Source organism: Danio rerio, chromosome 17, assembly GCF_049306965.1.
Source record: "Danio rerio strain Tuebingen ecotype United States chromosome 17, GRCz12tu, whole genome shotgun sequence".
Classification (NCBI taxonomy): Eukaryota; Metazoa; Chordata; class Actinopteri; order Cypriniformes; family Danionidae; genus Danio; species Danio rerio.
Window position 1 is genome coordinate 5,830,001 of NC_133192.1, and position 20,000 is coordinate 5,850,000.

General features: G+C 36.8%; 1 protein-coding gene across 5 annotated transcripts in view; it reads left to right on the forward strand.

Moving 5' to 3' along the window:
- Positions 1 to 20,000, forward strand: part of LOC100334314 (kelch-like protein 29) — a 380,138-nt gene that overhangs the window by 230,595 nt on the left and 129,543 nt on the right. For all 5 annotated transcript variants that reach the window (XR_012393198.1, XM_073928104.1, XM_073928106.1 and 2 more), the window contains one exon: positions 8,111 to 8,370. Coding sequence is in view for 4 of the 5 variants with exons in the window: in XM_073928104.1 (XP_073784205.1) it covers positions 8,111 to 8,370 (260 nt within the window). In the remaining variant the exon portion in view is untranslated. The remainder of the gene's footprint in view (positions 1 to 8,110; positions 8,371 to 20,000) is intronic.

A 20,000-nucleotide genomic window follows, 5' to 3' on the forward strand; every position in this document is an offset into this window, starting at 1 on the left:
TGTAAAAATATATTGATTGTTTGATGGGTTATGTAATTTATTCATGCATTCATTCATTCATTAGTATGCTAATCTAAAATAATTCATTTAAAATATATATATAAGTATATTTTCTGTTTAAAATAAAATTCATAAACTTTATAAACAGGGTGATTACAACAACTACAATAATAATAATAACAATGATGATTAAAATGATGATGATAATAATAATAGAAATAATGATGATTATGATAGTAATATTAATAATAATAATAATAATAATAATAATAATAATAATAATAATAATAATAATATACATGTTGATAATGATGATTATGATAGTAATAATAATGATAATAATAATAATAATAATAATAATAATAATAATAATAATAATAATAATAATAATTTATTATAATAATAGTAGCAAAATACTGTTTTTGATTGGTCACCAATATTCAATTTATTGTATATCTGTAAGGTGATTATTTATAAAATATATATTAAATGCTGTATGATTTGTACTACTGAACAGGTCATTATTTGTTTATATACTAGACATGGCGACACAGTGGCGCAGTAGGTAGTGCTGTCGCCTCACAGCAAGAAGGCTGCTGGTTAGAGCCTCGGCTCAGTTGGCGTTTCTATGTGGAGTTTGCATGTTCTCCCTGTATTCGCGTGGGTTTCCTCCGGGTGCTCCGGTTTCCCCCACAGTCCAAAGACATGCGGTACAGGTGAATTGGGTAGGCCAAATTGTCCATAGTGTATGAGTGTGTGTGTGTGGATGTTTCCCAGAGATGGGTTGCGGCTGGAGGGGCATCCGCTGCGTAAAAACTTGCTGGATAAGTTGACGGTTCATTCAGCTGTGGCGACCCCAGATTAATAAAAGGGACTAAGCCGACAAGAAAATGAATGAATGAATATTAGACATTTAAAGGCCAATAAAAGGCATACGGATGATATGCATCATCAAATTTAATGTAGTCTCAGAATGCAGTCGTCACTTTTATAATTGCTGTACTTTGAATAACATGTCGAACATCTTTTTTTTTTTTTTTTTTTTAATCTTCAATTGAAGCCACTGAAATGGATTGAGTAACAGCAATGCTTTTGACCGGCGTCATGAATTATGCTCCTTTCACATGGCTGTTGATAAGGCAGGTGTGAGGGATGAGTGAATAATGAGTTTAGCTTGAGAATCGGCTCTGACAGCTCCGGTTTGAGCTTCCCTTTCCCATGAGCCTCTGCAGGATCCGGAGCTTATTAATCTATCAGCACCTCTGAAATGACATTCTCTCCTGTAGGGATTCGCCGTCTACTTCAGTATACAAAAGTTATAAATGAGAAAATCGAAAAAATGTGCAAGACTGGCTTCAGAAGTTCTTGTTGGCGCCAGAGCTTGAGATAAGAGACATGACACTCCAGTGCGGATGAAAAGTGAAGAAGATTGATCTGGCGGACAGACGACGCTGCATTGAAATATTTGCTAATAGAAACCCCAGCCGTTTGTGCTTTGCTTTCTATAACCACGTGGGCTTTTATTAAGCGTAATGCTGTTCTGAGTGTGAGACTGGTTTTGTAACTGTAGTTTCTTTACAGCTTCAGGTTATTCAGAGCCTCTCCTTTACAGTGTGTTTGATTTATTGCAGCAGGGATTGCTCTTAATTAAGTTATTTACTGATGATTAAACTATTGTACTGTAGACCTTTTTTTGAAAGTCTTGGCAATAATTTGTGTCTTAAAACCAGTGTTGGCTACGTTACTTCAAAAACATAATTAATTACTAATAACGTCTTTGCAGTTGTATTTAAAGAGCCCATATTATGGGTTTTTGAAAATTCCCCTCCATGTAGTGTGTAACAGCTCTAAGTGAAGTGAAGTATCCAGCTAAGGCTTAAATCTGTTAGTGTACAGTGTTTAAAACGGTTGATTCATCTATAAAAGAGTCGACTCATAGAGCTTCAAACGAGTCGCCTTGATACCGAGTCATTAGGTGTTTCGCCATGACGTACGAACGAAACCAAGTTATTCACGTGCACGCGCAAACCCGAGAGATTTCAAACCTGAGGCCCCGCCCTCTGACGCAGAAACCCAGACACACACACACACACACACACACACACAAACAAACACACGCACACAAACATGCCGGTCGATTGAAGTCACACTGCAGATGGATATTATATTGAGTCTCTACCCAAAGATGAAACATCAGCATTATAACCAAGCAGTTGGAAACTACTGGAAACTTCTGGAAGCTACATGCTACAAAGAATACTTCATCAGCGTTTGTTAAAGGAAGGATCAGTAAAGAGTAACTTACTGATGGACGTCAGAATGGGTTTCTTCCTACCTTTCTCAAGTGTAAGTATGTGCGGTTAAAGTTGTTGCCTCGTTGACTCTAGCTTGCTAATGTATTTAGTTGTGATTTGTTACTTGTAACCGCGTGTACTGTCTCAGGTTAACTGGATATATTATCTTATCGTGTGCAAATTCACGTTAAAAACGCGACGCGTGCTGCTTTGTTTATGGAGCTCCGTGGTAGAGTTCTGCATTCCCGTGGCTGTCCCCGCGCCAGATTTCTGCGGCGCGGGAATGAATTTCCGAATAAATCGTGGGAGCGGTCGGTAATGGGTTTAATTTGGGACGGGAGCGGGCTGTCTAGCAATATCACGGATATTGCTATGCGAATGAGAAAGAGAGAGTCTGCTTGGTGCTTGTGTGTGTTAGTGCGCACGCGCGCGTATGAGAGAGAGAGAGAGAGAGAGAGAGAGAGAGAGAGAGAGAGAGCGAGCGAGCGAGAGAGAGAGCGAGCGAGCGCGAGTTTTGTGTGCTTGGTGTTGTGTGTGTGTGTTTATACAGACATCTTGGCTGTCTGAACTGTATAGCTGGGTGATTTTTGGTTGTGTTCTCCCCCGCTCTAGCAGGATCGGGCGCGGCGGGCAGAAAACGAAGCGGGTTCTCAGGCTAAAACCTGGCGGGTGCGGGCGGAAGCGGGAGCGTTGTCGTCCAGAGGTGTGTGTGTGTGTGTTTGTGTGTGTGTGTGGCAGCTAAAATCCACGCCTACACTATCGAGCGTGTATGAACTGTGATTACTTTTTATATTGCTGATTAGCTATTGGCCCATTTCACTCTCTGACTGAAGGCAGTCGACCAATCGCGACAGACTGTCATCGGTCCAATCAGCGCAGATTAGCTTCGCGCTAAGGAGGGGTTTGGGAACAAATGAATCACTGGACGATTCATACGGGAGTCGCTGGGATAATTTGGTAAAAATAAATGCAGATTATAAGACCATGAAAGTGTTTTTTGACCTTGCATGCATATTAGACTGTTGTTGGAGACTCTTACAACCAAGACATGACCCTATTTCATGTATAATATGGGCTCTTTAAATGACTTTTACAATTACTTTGTCTAAAAAGTAACTTAGTAGGGCTAGAGGGGGTCCAGTTTGGGAAGCACAGGATTTTATATCTGTTATTTGCAGACGATGTTGTTCTGTTGGCTTCATCGAACATGGAGCAGCATGCACTGGGGTGGTTTGCTGCCTATGTGACGAGGCTGGGATGAGAATCAGCACCTCCAAGTCCGAGGCCATGGTGCTCCACTGGAAAAAGGTGGCTTGCTATCTTCAGGCTAGAGGAAAGTCTTTACCCTAGATGGAGGAGTTCAAGCAACATGGGGTTTTGTTCATGAGGGAAGGAAGGAGGGAACGTGAGGCAGAACGGTGCAGCAGTGATGCTGTTAATGTACGGGTAAAGTGGGGCCTGAGCCGAAAGGCAAAGCTCTCGATTTACCAGTCAGTCTAAGTTCCTACTCTCACCTATGGTCATAAGGTTTGGGTCATGACTGAAAGGTCACAGCAAGAAGGTCGCCTGTTCGAGCCTTGGCTGGGCCAGTTGGCATTTCTGTGTGGAGTTTGCTTGTTCTCCATGCGTTTGCATGAGTTTCCTCCGGGTGCTCCGGTTTCCCCCACAAGTCTGAAGACATGCGGTACAGGTGAATTGGGTAAGCTAAAAAATTGTCCGTATTGTATTTTTGTGAATGAGAGTGTGGGTGTTTCCACACTGGAAGGGCATCAGTTGTGTAAAAATATATGCTGAAGTATGTTGGTGGTTCATTCCGCTGTGGCATTCGGAAAAACGAATGAATGGATCACTTGTTTTCTTATCGGTTTATTTATTTGTCTCTTTGACACAAAAGATTTGTATAGAATAAGCATGCATAAGCCATTAGTAGTTTTGGGATTATCATTTGTTGTATGCGCTTTGTCACTCATTTTAGCCAAGCTTTGAATAAGGTTTAATAGCTTTTTCCTGCACTAAATTGAACTGACAATTGACATAAAAGCATCTCATAGAAGTCGTCCGGATGACACCGATGTCTGATGTTGACGTGAAGGCCAAAGCTCTGTTTTCAGAAGCGTTGAATGAAGACGGCGCAGGTTTACCAGAGCTCTTATTGACCTTTCATGCAGCAGAAAAGGTCTGAGTCTGTCTAGACTAATCAGAGTCCTGGAGAGCCTCCTGTCCAATCGATTGCCATGCTTAGCTCTTTTTCCCCCACTCTCTGTTTGTGATATTGCACTCATCTTTTCCACAGCAACACCTGCAGATGAATGCAATCTTTCAGACACCTCTCACTCAGTACCTTTACAGGGACTCCAATACTCTGATTTTGATACAATTAAGACAATAGTCTGATTTTGAGTTTACCATGTAAACAATATGGTATCAAAGTCCATTAAAACGACCCTCTCCTATCAGTCCTTATTAATTCATTCTCTCATTCAGCACCTCGGTGAAATCATTCATTCATTTTCCTTTAGCGTAGTCCCTTATTTATAAGGGGTCACCACAGCGAAATGAACCGCTAACTATTCCTGCATATGGTTTACTTTGTGGATGCCCTTCCAACCACAACCCAGTACTGGAAAACACCCACACACACACACACACACAATTTGGTTTATTCAATTCCCCTATAGCAAATGTGTTTGGACTGTGGGGTACGATGTGATGCCATGCGATGTGATACAACACGTTACGATACATTTTGAAACGGTTCGATATGTTATGATACATTACAATACTTTACAATACAATACGATGTAATACGACACCATATGATACAATACCATACGATATTATATATGATATGGTATGATACGATACAATATGATATAATAAAACACGATATACTTTTGTATGATATGGTACAATGTGATGCGATGCAATACAATACGTTCAGAAATGTTACAATACATTAAAATATGTTCTGATGTTATGATACGTTACAGTACTTTAAGAGACAATACTATGCAATATGATACCATATGATATATGTGTATATATGATATGACACAACATGGTACAGTATGGCAAAGTACAATGTGATGTGATGTGATACGATACATTATGATATGTTACGATACGTTACGATATGTTCTGATGTTATGATATGTTGCAATACATGACGATACAATACGATACGATACCATATGATATGGTACCATACGATATGGTACATGATATATGATATGATACGGCACAATTATGATACAATATGATATGATAAGATACAATATGACATGACATGGTACGGTACGCTACAATGTGATGCAGTGAAATTGTGATATGATACATTAAGATATGTTACGATACATTACAATATGTTCTGATGTTATGAAATGTTACAATACGATACGATGCGATAACATATGATATGACACGACAAGATATGATACGATATGATGTAATACAACACGACATACTTTCATATGATATGGTACGATGTGATCCGATGCAATACAATACGTTAAGATATGTTACATTACATTAAAATATGTTCTGATGTTATGATACGTTACAGTACTTTAAGGGACAATACTATGCAATATGATACCATATGATATATCATACGATACGATATGATATGGTACAATACAATATGATATGACACAACATGGTACGGTATGGTACAGTACAATGTGATGCGATGTCATACGATACATTACGATATGTTCTGATGTTATGATATGTTGCAATACATGACGATACAATGTGATACGATACCATATGATATGATACCATACGATATGATACATGATATATAATATGATACAACACAATATGAGACGATATAATATGACATGACATGGTACGGTATGCTACGATGTGATGCAATGCAATTGTGATACGATACATTAAGATATGTTACGATACATTACAATATGTTCTGATGTTATGATATGTTACAATACGATACGATGCGATATGATACGATAACATATGATATGACACGACATATCATATCATATCATATGGTACAATACAATATGATATGACACAACATGGTACAGTATGGTACGGTACAATGTGATGCGATGTGATATGATAAATCGATATGTTACGATACATTACGATATGTTCAGATGTTATGATATGTTGCAATACATGACGATACAATGCGATACAATACAAAACCATATGATATGATACCATATGATATGGTACATGATATATGATATGATAAGACACAATATGATACGATATGATATGATACGATATAATATGACATGACATGGTACGGTACGCTACGATGTGATGCAATGCAATTGTGATACGATACATTAAGATATGTTACGATACATTACAATATGTTATGATATGTTACAATACGATACAATGCAATATGATGTGATAACATATGATATGACACGACAAGATATGATATGATATGATGTAATTCAACACGACATACTTTCATATGATATGGTACGATGTGATGCGATGCAATACAATACGTTAAGATATTTTACAATACATTAAAATATGTTTTGATGTTATTATACGATACAGTACTTTAAGAGACAATACTTTGCAATATGATACCATATGATATATGTGTATATATGATATGACACAACATGGTACGGTATGGTACGGTACAATGTGATGCGATGTCATACGATACATTATGATATGTTACGATACATTACGATATGTTCTGATGTTATGATATGTTGCAATACATGACGATACAATGTGATACAATACCATATGATATGATACCATACGATATGATACATGATATATAATATGATACGACACAATATGAGACGATATAATATGACATGACATGGTACGGTATGCTACGATGTGATGCAATGCAATTGTGATACGATACATTAAGATATGTTACGATACATTACAATATGTTCTGATGTTATGATATGTTACAATACGATACGATGCGATATGATACGATAACATATGATATGACACGACAAGATATGATGCGATATAATGTAAAACAACATGACATACTTTCATATGATATGGTACGATGTGATGTGATGCAATACAATACATTAAGATATGTTACAATACATTAAAATATGTTCTGATGTTATGATACGTTACAGTACTTTAAGAGACAATACTTTGTAATATGATACTATATCATATCATATCATATGGTACAATACAATATGATATGACACAACATGGTACAGTATGGTACGGTACAATGTGATGCGATGTGATACGATAAATCGATATGTTACGATACATTACGATATGTCCTGATGTTATGATATGTTGCAATACATGACGATACAATGCGATACAAAACCAAACCATATGATATGATACCATATGATATGGTACATGATATATGATATGATAAGACACAATATGATACGATATGATATGATACGATATAATATGACATGGTACGGTACGCTACGATGTGATGCAATGCAATTGTGATACGATACATTAAGATATGTTACCATACATTACAATATGTTCTGATGTTATGATATGTTATAATACGATAGAATACAATACGATGCGATAACATATGATATGACACGACAAGATATGATACGATATGATATGATACAATACGATACGATAGACTCTGCATGTAAACTGCTTTTGGTCAGTTTATTGAAGTATACTTGTGACACCAAGCATAACTAAAACCAACAATCTTAATGAAACAAACGGAATTGAAGTGTACAGCAATTTTGAAAACAGTAGCGAAATAAACACTAGTGGAAAAACGCAAAGCTGTAATAACCTTGGTGTGTGTTTGTGTGTGTTTTCTGACTGTTTAGAGAAGCAGCTGACGGCGGCGAACTGTCTGGGTGTATTGGCGATGGCTGAAGCCATGCAATGCACTGAACTCCACAACATGGCCAAAGCCTTCGCCCTGCAGAACTTTCCAGATGTAGCGGGACAAGAGGAAATTCTGAACGTCTCCAAAGAAGACCTAGTCAGCTACATGTCCAACGACAGCCTGAACACCAAAGCAGAGGAGCTGGTGTACGAGACAGTCATCAAGTGGATTAAGAAAGAGCCCAGCAGCAGAGTTCAGGTAGGAGAGAAGAGTTCATCACAGTCTTCAGTTTAACGCTCAATGTTCAATAGCTGCTCACTGTTGATCCTGGATAATGTCCCTTGATAGAGTAGTACAGTAAGTTGTTCATTAAATACATTGCATTGAATACGTTCTGTCTGTTGAGCAGGGTGTGTGAAAACTTAAAGAACCATACTCACTTGTGTCTTCTTAATAAATTGTAATAATTCATTATCTCAGAACGCACATATGGATCAAGTGTCAAATAATGCAGCCTTGGTGAGCATAAAGAACAGCACTGAGATGTCTTTCAGAAGAACATTCTTTCAGTGCGATGCATTTTAAAAGAGTAATCGACTGATATGCTTGTGTTTAATTACAGTTTGAGCTAAATTTACAGGAAGCTCAATTGATCAGCATTCAGATGCGCATAGTCAGCTTTCTGGCCAAAAAAAGAGAATGTAATGCAAACCAGCACTAAGAGTTTTAGTCTTGTTTCTAATCTAAATATGTAAAATGTTTAAATCTAGAAGCATTTCTTAGATAAACAAAAAATATTGTCACATTTTAAGATATAATATGTCAAAATTAAGTGAGGTTTTTCTTAAAACAAGCTAAAAAATCTGCCAATGGGGTAAGGAAAATGATCTTGTCTTTCGTTTTGACATACGGTTATTTACCTTGTTGTGAAGAGAACCTATGGTGAAAGTCAGCTTTCTGTATGATCTCTGTGTAGACATAGTGTGTCAACGGTCATATTGGAGTGATAGAAACACAATAATTCTTTTTTTTTGCCTGTAAATTGCAAAAACGCTACTTTTTCAGCACAGAAAGTTTAAAATATCTGACTTCCTGTTGGGTTTGGGATTTCGGTTTAAGTGACTTTATTGTAGAAATTGGCATGTTTGAGTTGTGTGCCACTTTTTGTGCATGAATAGTAGCTCGGAGGCCAGTCTGTCAAAAATGCATAGGTGGCGCTGTCAAGTCATTTTGCCACAACCTATAACAAACGTAAATTTTCGGCACTTCTAGGGCGTGTGCAAAGTTTTGTGAGTTTTCGGGCATGTTTCAGACCCTTAAAATCATGATTTATTCCGGAAAAAAAGAAGCGGAAGAATAATATTATAAACGGAGCAAATCCCAGTAGGGCCTGCGCACCGTTTTGGTAATCGTCCCTAATAAACAGAGCATTTCCAATAGGGCCGACGCACCATTTTGGTGCTTGGTCCCTAAAAATAATTTAATTAAAAGTCATTGCAAATTTCAAGCAAGATGTAAAGCAACTGGGAGATATAAACAAACACTAAATAAATAAATAAATAAATAAATAATTAAATAAATAAACGTGATATTAAAAAGTTAGGAGTTAACAAGAGTTAAGATTTAAACAAGAATCATATTTGAAAAAGCCAGAAATGAGAAATTAAAAAAAAGAGAATTTTTTTGTAAAAATTCACAAAAACATTGTATTATTATTATTATTATTATTATTATTATTATTATTATTATTATTTTAATTAATTAATTCATTCATTTATTCATTTATTCGTTTATTGCAGTGAGAATTATTGCATAAATATTCCATGGTCTGGTCAGTGTTTGTTTGTGCTATTTGTATTTTTGCATATTAGAATATCACTATAACAGCACACTTTAATTCTGTACGATCTGTGTGTAGATATAGTGTGTCAACAGTCATATTGGAGTGATAAAAACACAATAATTCTGTTTTTTTTTTTCTGATGTTAAAATTGGATTTAAATCCCTGCAGTCCTGAGGCCCATCGCAACGTAGGAGTGCATAGCCCCATAATAACATCTCTCCGCACTAAGGCCTATAATAATATCCACAAGAAAAGGACATGTGCAAAGCAACTGGGATTAAAAGATCTGTTCAGCTCTCTGTGATCATCTGCACTTCAAGAACGAGTTTTACAAGTTCAAAACGTTTCTAAAACAGTACATGTTTGTAATAAAGACAGTAAAATCTGTAATTCATCATCACAGCTGCATAGTGTCAGTACGATTATAAACGAAGACGCTTCAAACCCGGGTTGTGCATGTTAAATCAAGTTTATTTTGTACATTAACATAACGGATAGCCATACAGCAGTGTGTATTAAAGTCTATCCTTGTCACATAAACAGTGTAAAGCTAAACATGTGTGTTTTTGCACACACAAACGCATAACAACATTGTGTGTGACTCATCATTGCAGAAAGGCTTGAATTAACTCTACATCAAATAACCATTGGGAAATTTTTACCTGTAGTTCAAGAGTTCACACTTAACTGATGATTGAATATAAACCTTGTTTGGCATGCTGTCCCGGGAGAGAGCCCTGAGCTCATAAGGTCCTCGAGCCTGGGGCTCCCTCCTGTTTGCAAGGCGAGAGGGGAATTTGAGCTCAGGTAGATCTCGAGAACTACCCTGCTGTATTAGATAATGAACAGATAGTGATTGCTCTTAAGAGATATTTACTTACTTGGAGCATGTCTAAGGTGTTGATTTGGATTAGTCAATTAACTTAATTTGCATATTTTTGTGAACGGTAGGAGGAAACCGGGGAACCCGGGGGAAACCCATGTGAGCAAGGGGAGAACGTGTAAACTCGGCACAGAAACGTTGGCTGGCTTGGTAGGGACTAGAACCAGTGACGTTATTTATGTGAGGCAACAGTGCTAACCACTGGGCCACCATGCCACCCATATAGGAAAGAAAAAGGAAAAGGGGTGCAATGGGGGATTCTTCAAAATAAAGGTGGCTTTGATATGGATCTTAGGGTATTTATAGTTGCTTAGGAATCGTCTGATTGGTGAATCATAAATTGGATAATGAGGGGCCAGCTGCAAGCGATCTACGTGGGACGTGTTTATCTATGTGCGACGCAGCAGGTGAATGCTACACCAATCAGAGCAATCTTTGTGGCTCTAACACACAGGGAAACAGTGGGCGGGGAGAACCAGCTCATTAGCATTAAAGGCACAGCCAACAAAAACAGCTACAATGTCTTAACAGCTGAAGTTTCCCAGATTCAGAAAGGCATAATAAATAATCTGATGGGTGTTTTGAGCTGAAACTTTACAGAGAAAATCTGGAAATACAAAAGATTTATCTTAAATCTTGAAAAAGGGCTAAAATAGGTGCCCCTTAGGGGAAAACTCAGTTAATCTTGGCGTATTATTTCTTGAAACAGGACAATATGTTTTGCTTGTCTCGGAAATGCTTCTTGATTTAAGAATTTGTGGATATTTGGACAAGAAACAAGACAAAAAGTCTTCGTAAGAACAACCTTTTTTTGCAGTAAACCTTACTCTATGCATTTAATCTAGATGTGTCATTGTTATTCGGTGCAGAAAGAAAGCCAGAAGAGTCTCAGAGCAGGTCTGATGAGGAGTTGTGTCATTGAACAGATTTAAAAACATAATTCTTTACTGCCTGTTTGACAAACTTGTGAGATTAAATCACTTTTTTTTTTTTTTTTTTTGCATAGCAAGTAATCAATTTCTGGAAGCGTGCTGTGTTTCCGATCTCGTTTCTTCTTTGAGACTTTACTGATGTTCATATCTATGGGAGACGGTCTGAAAAGAGTCTGGTAATATGAGAGATATGAAACATTGATGATGTCGTGCTCATGCCGAGGCTGCAAGGATATAATCATCCTCACCCTCATTTCTTTACCTTAAAGGGATAGTTCACCCAAAAAAGAAAGTTTCCTGTTCATTTACTCTCCCGCAGGTCATCCAAGATGTCGGTAAGTTTTTCCTTCAGTTTCTGATTAGTCTGTGTGAGTGTGAAGTTTCAGCTATAAAAACAACCAAACAAACAAACAAATAATATGTTATCACTTTTTGAAACGGCCCCTTTAGGCTTTGATCCTTACCTTGCAGGCACACAACGTCATAAGATGTTAATATAAGGTTAGATTTGGGTTGCAAGCGTCTAAGGATAACACTAATTTAAAATCCAATAATGATGTCAAATGACGTTGATTCATTCATTTATTGCTTTTCCTTTTAGCTTAGTCCCTTTATTAATTAGGGGTCGCCACAGCAGAATGAAACGCCAACTTTTTATGCATAAGATGCCCTTCCGGTCGCAACACAACACCTTGACCTGAAACAAATGACCTTGATATATTGGTTGATTTTAGGTTGTGTTGGAAAATGACCAACGTCCAAACAATGTCAGGTTGTGACATCATTAGATGTTGATATTTTGTTACTTTTAGGTTGTGTTGGAAAGTAACCAAAATGCAACGTCTGTCCGATGTTAGACATTAACGTTGGTCTGATGTTGAGTGAACCCGATTTTCATTTCCAAACAAAGTGCAACATACCCACGACTTTGGGGTGCAACATCAATTTGACGTCATGTTGACGTCCTGTGCTTGCCGGGATTTGTGTCGTTTTGGTGAGTGTAGCTTTAAATTCAAATGAAATTTCAAAAGGGGGTGGAGCTACAAATGCCTATGTGCCAACATAGTGATATGGTGATATACAATTTTTACAATTTTCCAAATTGTCCCTTCTTGATGACTTCTTTGTCAGCAAGATGTTTTAGTCACTGAAAACAGAAACACATTTAGTTATAATTAAAGCTGCAAGCAGCGTTAAAAGTGACCTCGCACTCGCGTTCACTGCCACCCGGTGGCCTCAGGATGGGAACAGCAAACAATAATAATTTGAGCTGATATTTTAAAAAAATATGAGAAATTCACAGATTTATGTCAAAATTCCTCCAGTCAGCAGATGACTGTGACTCAGTGTTGGCAGGTAGATGTCTTCAGGAGAGGAATTTTATCGAACGTGAAGTTTCAGGCAGATCGGACATTGTGTGGTTGAGTTACAAGTACTTCCTCTTTCATGGCGAATCCTTGAGGTTTGTCAGGCTGCCACGGACACCCACATTTAGTGATGATATGATAAAATTTGTGGGAGGAGTTTTTTTTTACACTGTGAAACATGTCATTTCCGGTGCCCAGCAGGTGGCGTTATAATTGTAACTGGATATTGGCATGTTAACGTGTTCAGGTAAAGACTCTTATCAAGCGTGTGGATCGGATAATGCATGCCGGAGTTATAATAACTTCCTGTTTCGTGGTAAATCCACGTGGTAAGGCCGCCACGGTCACGCCCTTTGACGAAAACTCTAGATCAATGCAATTTAACATTGCCAAGGCCTTTAGATGACAAAAGCCCATTTTGGTGTTGAAGGGATAAAATCCCTAGGAGGAGTTTGTTAAAATACGATGCCTGAAAATGGCAAAAACGGCACTTTTTTTTGGTCTAGAAATATCTGACTTCCTGTTTGGTTTGAGATTTCGATCCAAAAGATCTTTTTGTAGGTTTTAGCATGTTTGAGGTGTGTGCCAATTTTCGTGCGTGTGCGTGAATTGTAGCTCGGGGGCCAGTCCGTCAAAAATGCATAGGTGGTACATTTTCAGCACTTTTGGGCGTGTGCAAAGTTTCGAGAGTTTTCGGGCATGTTTAGACCCTTAAAATTGCTATTCATTCCGGAAAAGAAGCAGCAGAAGAAGAAGCGGAAGAATAATAATAAACGGAGCAATTCCAATATCGCCTACGCACCGTTTTAGTGCTCGGTCCTAAATAAACGGAGCAATTCCAATAGGGCCTACACACCATTTCGGTGCTCGGTCCCTAAAAATAATTGAATTAAAAGTAATTAAATCTTAAGCAAGATGTAAAGGAATTGTGCAATATAGCAAACACTAAATAATTTTTTTTTAAATAAATGTGATATTAAAAAGTTAGTAGAAATATTTTTCTCCCCATAGTGGTGAAAATTAATGATTTTGAGATTTAAAAAAAATCATATATGAAAAAGTCAGAAATTAGAAATTTAAATGGGGAAAAAAAGAAAGAAAATTTACATAAAAATGAACAAAAACATTGTATTATTATTTTATTATTACACTTATTATTATTATTATTATTATTATTATTATTATTATTATTATTATTATTGTTGTTGTTGTTGTTGTTGTTATTGTTTTTATTAACATTACTATTATTTTTTTATTAATATCATTATCATTTATTTATTTTTATTTATTTATTTATTTATTTTTGCAGTGAGAATTATTGCAAAAATATTCCATGGTCTTTACACAAGTGTTTGTTTGTGCTATTTATATTTTTGCATATTAGAATATCACTATAACAGCACGCTTTATTTCGGGCCAGAGCGTACACCTCAGGCTTTTTTAAACTTTCATAAACATAAACATTTTTTTTTTTTTTGCCTGCTTGTTACATAAGTGTACAGTTAAAGGCTGTATTTTAAGATTCCGAATAGTCAGCAGTAGCTAAAAACGTGCCATGCTAATTAAGATTAGCATTGGTTGCATTATTTAAATGTCAGCAGATGAAGCTGTCCTTGTTTTAGATCATCATGTCAAAAATGAATGGGAATGTATGTGGATTGCAAGTGTCGAGGGAGCTGTTCTGAAACAAGCTTGTCAATCTGCAAGATACTTGTTATTTAAGTAGTTGAATTACACTCAGCATACTCAATTTTTAATAGGACAAGTACAATACAAGATACTTACAACAAGAAGTGCTTTGGACCAGCATTACACCTTTTTATGCAGGCGAAAAAGAACAGAATTCACCTTTATTTCTATAGCGCTTTTACAATGTAGATTGTGTCAAAGCAGCTTCACATAGAAGATTATAGTAAATTTAAACTGTGCCAGTCCAGTTTTCAGAGTAAAAGTCAGGGGCGTTGCTAGACATAAAGCTCTACAGGGGCACTCCCACTCCCAAAAATAAATACATTAATTAAAAAAAAAATTAATGAAAAAAAAAAAAAAAAAAAAAAAAATATATATATATATATATATATATTAGGGATGTAACGGTATTGTAAATACCGTCATACCGCAATATTAATTTTTTTCGATATTACCGAAGTCGCATGACTCGGTAAAACTATAGGTCTTCTGAGAAATTTTGCTCAGGCGAATAAAGCGAACGGAAGGTAACGAAAACTACAATTGCCATCAGCCCATGCTTGACCATCATCCCTTGCGGTCTGTTGTTGCTACAGATCCAGTAATGCGGAAATGGAGTGTGCTGCTAGAAGCGGGGATGAAAAGAGCTGGAAAACTCTAAAGCAGGTCGCACACCAGAAGCGCCGCTCGGCGCCGCGACACGGCGCGTACATGACAGATTAAAGTATCGCACACCAGACGCGCACATTCGAATGATATTTAACATGAAACTAATCAGATGGCGCTCTGTGGCGCGGCTGAAAAATGAACTGCGTCCTGAGCCGTCGCCGGGCGCCGCCGACAGCCGCCGACTTGCGGCGCCGGTGTGTGTATCCTGATAGAAACCTATGATTAGAATTCTAAAATACATGGCGCTGCGTGGCGCGCCGCAGAGCGTCGCTTCTGGTGTGCGACCTGCTTTACACGCACAGTTCAGTCCTGCATTATCTCCGTGTAAGTTCAGACTTCGCAAGTTTGATCAAGGCTGCAGTCTCTTCTTCTCAGTTTGATATGGAAAAGCAGATTATACTGAGGACACGGGTAAATCTTCAAAGGGAACAGTGTACTTTATAACTTCATTCACATCACCCTGGCTTCGTTGTTTCACTTTCTCAACAATAAAATGTAAACATGATTTAAGGAACTGCCTATTTTCATTTTAATATTAGCAACTTAGACAGCAGACATGTTGAGGCGCCGTGCTGCATGAGCGTCATCTTCACTGTGTGGATATTTATAACAAAACGGAGCCGATAACAACTGCCTCCTTTCAATTTCAGTGAAAATACGAAACACAGCCTCTCTTTTGCTGAGTATCAGTTTTAAGAATCGATAATGGCCATTTTAAAAGTATAACATACAATAAGTTTTTACATTATAGGAAATAAAGGCAAGCGATCAGTCAATATACAGAATGTACGTGCTTACATTAATCATTAACTTATCTTTGCGCTCAGCCAAAACACGTTACCTGAGAACAAGTAATAGATTCCAATGCCCAAAGTCAGGGAATATGTCGTTAGATAAAGACAACAAGATAAATGAAATATCCCGTTTAATAAATATAGTGAGAGTAGATCCAGCGGGAGATGCTTGATGAGCAGTCCGACTAGCAGAGCTCTCGTCTGGGTAGATGGGCTGAGTGAGTGATTAAATGTTGAATGTGGTGAGTTTTCAACAATACTAAATTGAAACTTTATTTTTTTACATGGTTTAATAATTTTTTGTTATTAAAATTGAAGTTCCTGTTTCAAAGCTTACAGATAGATGGCTAATTTGTATGTCATTGACACTTTTGGCACTTTTTTGGAGTATTTTCATAAGTTTTGTTTTTTCCTGTAAATGATTCAATAAATACCGTACCGTGACATTCATACCGAGGTATTACCGTACCGTGAAATTCTGATACCGTTACATCCCTAATATATATATATATACAGGGCTTTACATTAACACCCGCCAAATGCGGGTAGATGTCAGCTTTGGCGGGTAAGACAGCCGTTCCCACTAGCCACTTTGGCAGGTTGGAAATAATTTTTACATTGTAGTTTTCTTAAAGCAGGGTTCAATTAGAGAATAAGGATGGCCAAATGTGCGTGCAAATGTGATCTTAGAATCGAGAAACAGCACAACTGAAAACAATAACTGTTTATTTATATGAAATATATTTTCCAAACAACAAAATTGTGGCTAGTGAAAATGGCAAGTGGCTAGTAATGTTGGAAATCTACTAGCCACAGTGGCTGGTGATCAAAAAAGTTAATGTAAAGCCCTGTGTGTGTGTATGTATATGTATATATATATATATATATGTATATATATATATATATATATATATATATATATATATAAATATATATATATATATATATATATATATATATATATATATATATATATATATATATATATATATATATATATTTATATATATATATATATATATATATATATATATATATATATATATATATATATATATATATATATATATTTATATATATATATATATATATATATATATATATATATATATATATATATATATATATATATATATATATATATATATATATATATATATATATATATGGGGCGAAGCAGTGGCGCAGTAGGTAGTGCTGTGGCTTTACAGCAAGAAGGCCGCTGGCTCGAACCTCGGCTCAGTTGGCGTTTCTGTGTGGAGTTTGCATGTTCTCTCTGAGTTCGCGTGGGTTTGCGCGGGTGCTCCGGTTTACCCCACATTCCAAAGACATGCGGTACAAGTGAATTGGGTAGGCTAAATTGTCCGTAGTGTATGAGTGTGTGTGTATGTGTTTGTGTGGATGTTTCCCAGAGATGAGTTGCGGCTGGAAGGGCATCCACTGCTTAAAAATGTGCTGGATAAGTTGGCGGTTCATTCCGCTGTGGCAACCCCGGATTAATAAAGGGACTAAGCCGACAAGAAAATGAATGAATGAATATAGATAGATAGATAGATAGATAGATAGATAGATAGATAGATAGATAGATAGATAGATAGATAGATAGATAGATAGATAGATAGACAGACAGACAGACAGACAGACAGACAGACAGACAGACAGACAGACAGACACACACAGTTGAAGTCAGAATTATTAGCCCCCTGTTTATTTTTTCCCCATTTTCTGTTTAACAGAGAGCACATTTTTAAACATAATAGTTTTAATAACTCATTTCTAATAACTGATTTATTTTCTCTTTGCCATGATGACAGTAAATAATATTAGACTAGATATTTACAAGACACTTCTATACAGCTTAAAGTGACATTTATGTGTTATATAAATAAACATGTAAAGCATTGGAGTGATTCTAACACAATGTCTGTTGCATTAAGACAGGAGGAGTGTGTCCTACAAGCCCACTCACCTGCATGGAGCATGCTCATGCATCATACCGCTATGTAATGCATGGTGTGAGTGCTTTACTAAAAAGATAAGTCGTAACTGAGAGAGCGTGTCTAAGCCTCGGACATGCATGTATGCAAAACACTTTTATAAGAGGTTTAAACACTCAGGGCCCTATCATACACCTGGTGCAATGGGGCGCAAGGCGTGGCGCAATACTTGTTTGCTAGTTTCAGCTCGGCGCAAGAGTCGTTTTGAGGCGTTGCGCCATGCTCTTGCACAAATGCATTAGCGCTCATATGTGCGCCCATAGGCGTTCTGGTCTAAAAAGGGAGGCGTTCTGAGGCGCACTGCTGGCGCGTTGCTATTTTGAGAAACTGTAATAGATTTTTCATTAAACCAAAACAAACTCGGTCTAAACTCCGGCACAGAGTTGCACCTCACTTACACACTGCTTAATAGCCTACACACAAGATGTAGAGCAATACGCAAATATCTTTACATATGAAAAAATTAAATATTAAGGATAGTCCTATATATAGGCTATAATAACAATATATATAGGATATAAATATAAAAAATTTTAGGGTCCCACTTTATATTAAGTGTTCCTAACTACTATGTACTTACATCAAAAAATAAATACAATGTACTTACTGTGTTTATAATGTATTTGAGAACACTTGTGGTGCTTTTGAGTTGGGATAGAGGTTGGGTTATGGACAGGTTTGGTGGCGTGGGTAGGTTTAAGGGTGGGTTAAGGTGTAAGGGATGGCCAACAGTGTATTTACAAATGTAATTACAAAAGTTAGTTACAGATGTAATTACATATATGTATTTAATCAAGCATGAGTACATAGTAAATACATGTATTTACACAATAAGTACATTGTAACAAACTATTAATTCCTGTGTAAGTACATATTAGTTAAGGCCACTTAATATAAAGTGGGACGAATATTATTTTCTAGCCTACATAAATATAAAAAATCACTGCTTTTATGTCTTTTTCATCTCGGGAGGCTTTTTCAGTTCATTCATAACAATTTGCTTTTGTATAATGTTATTATTATTCGCAGTATTATTTATTATATCCATATTTATATTTGTTTTTTTTAAAAACAAGCTTAGATTTTCCCACCTGTCAGGTTTTAGACCATATGGGGCACAGCATGTGTATTAGGATATAACCCAGGTTTTTGAACACACTTCATTGTTATTGTTCATTTATTCGTTTGCTGGAAATTAGAACTGAATTTAGAAACAGTTTTGAAACAAATCTTTGCGCTTAACAAATTAAATTAATTATTTATAGGCTAATTAATGTCTGTGCGTACAAGGTTTCCCTATCCACGAGAGCGAAAGTGAAAGTAGATCATTTATCTCTCATTCTCGCGCTGCAGATGCTCTGTTTAACAGTTGTTGTTTTTTTTTGCTAGTGAAAAGCACAATTTTTCCACTTCCACTTACTTTACGTCATGTAAACAGCAAATGCGCTTATGGCGTGACGCAACTGGCTCTAAAAGGGAATGGGAGATGAGACTCTGACACGCCCTGAAAGCGTTTGCACCCTGCGCTTTGTGTTTTGCACATGGACCTTCAAAATAGAGCCCTCAAAGTGTTCCTTGTTCAAACTACTTATTTAAAATGAGCTGAATCAACACAACTACTCTTCTTATTGGCGTTATATTGGGATTTGTAGTTTATTGCTTGTTGTTTGCACATAAAAAAGGGGCTATGTAAGTTCATGTTTATATTATTTCT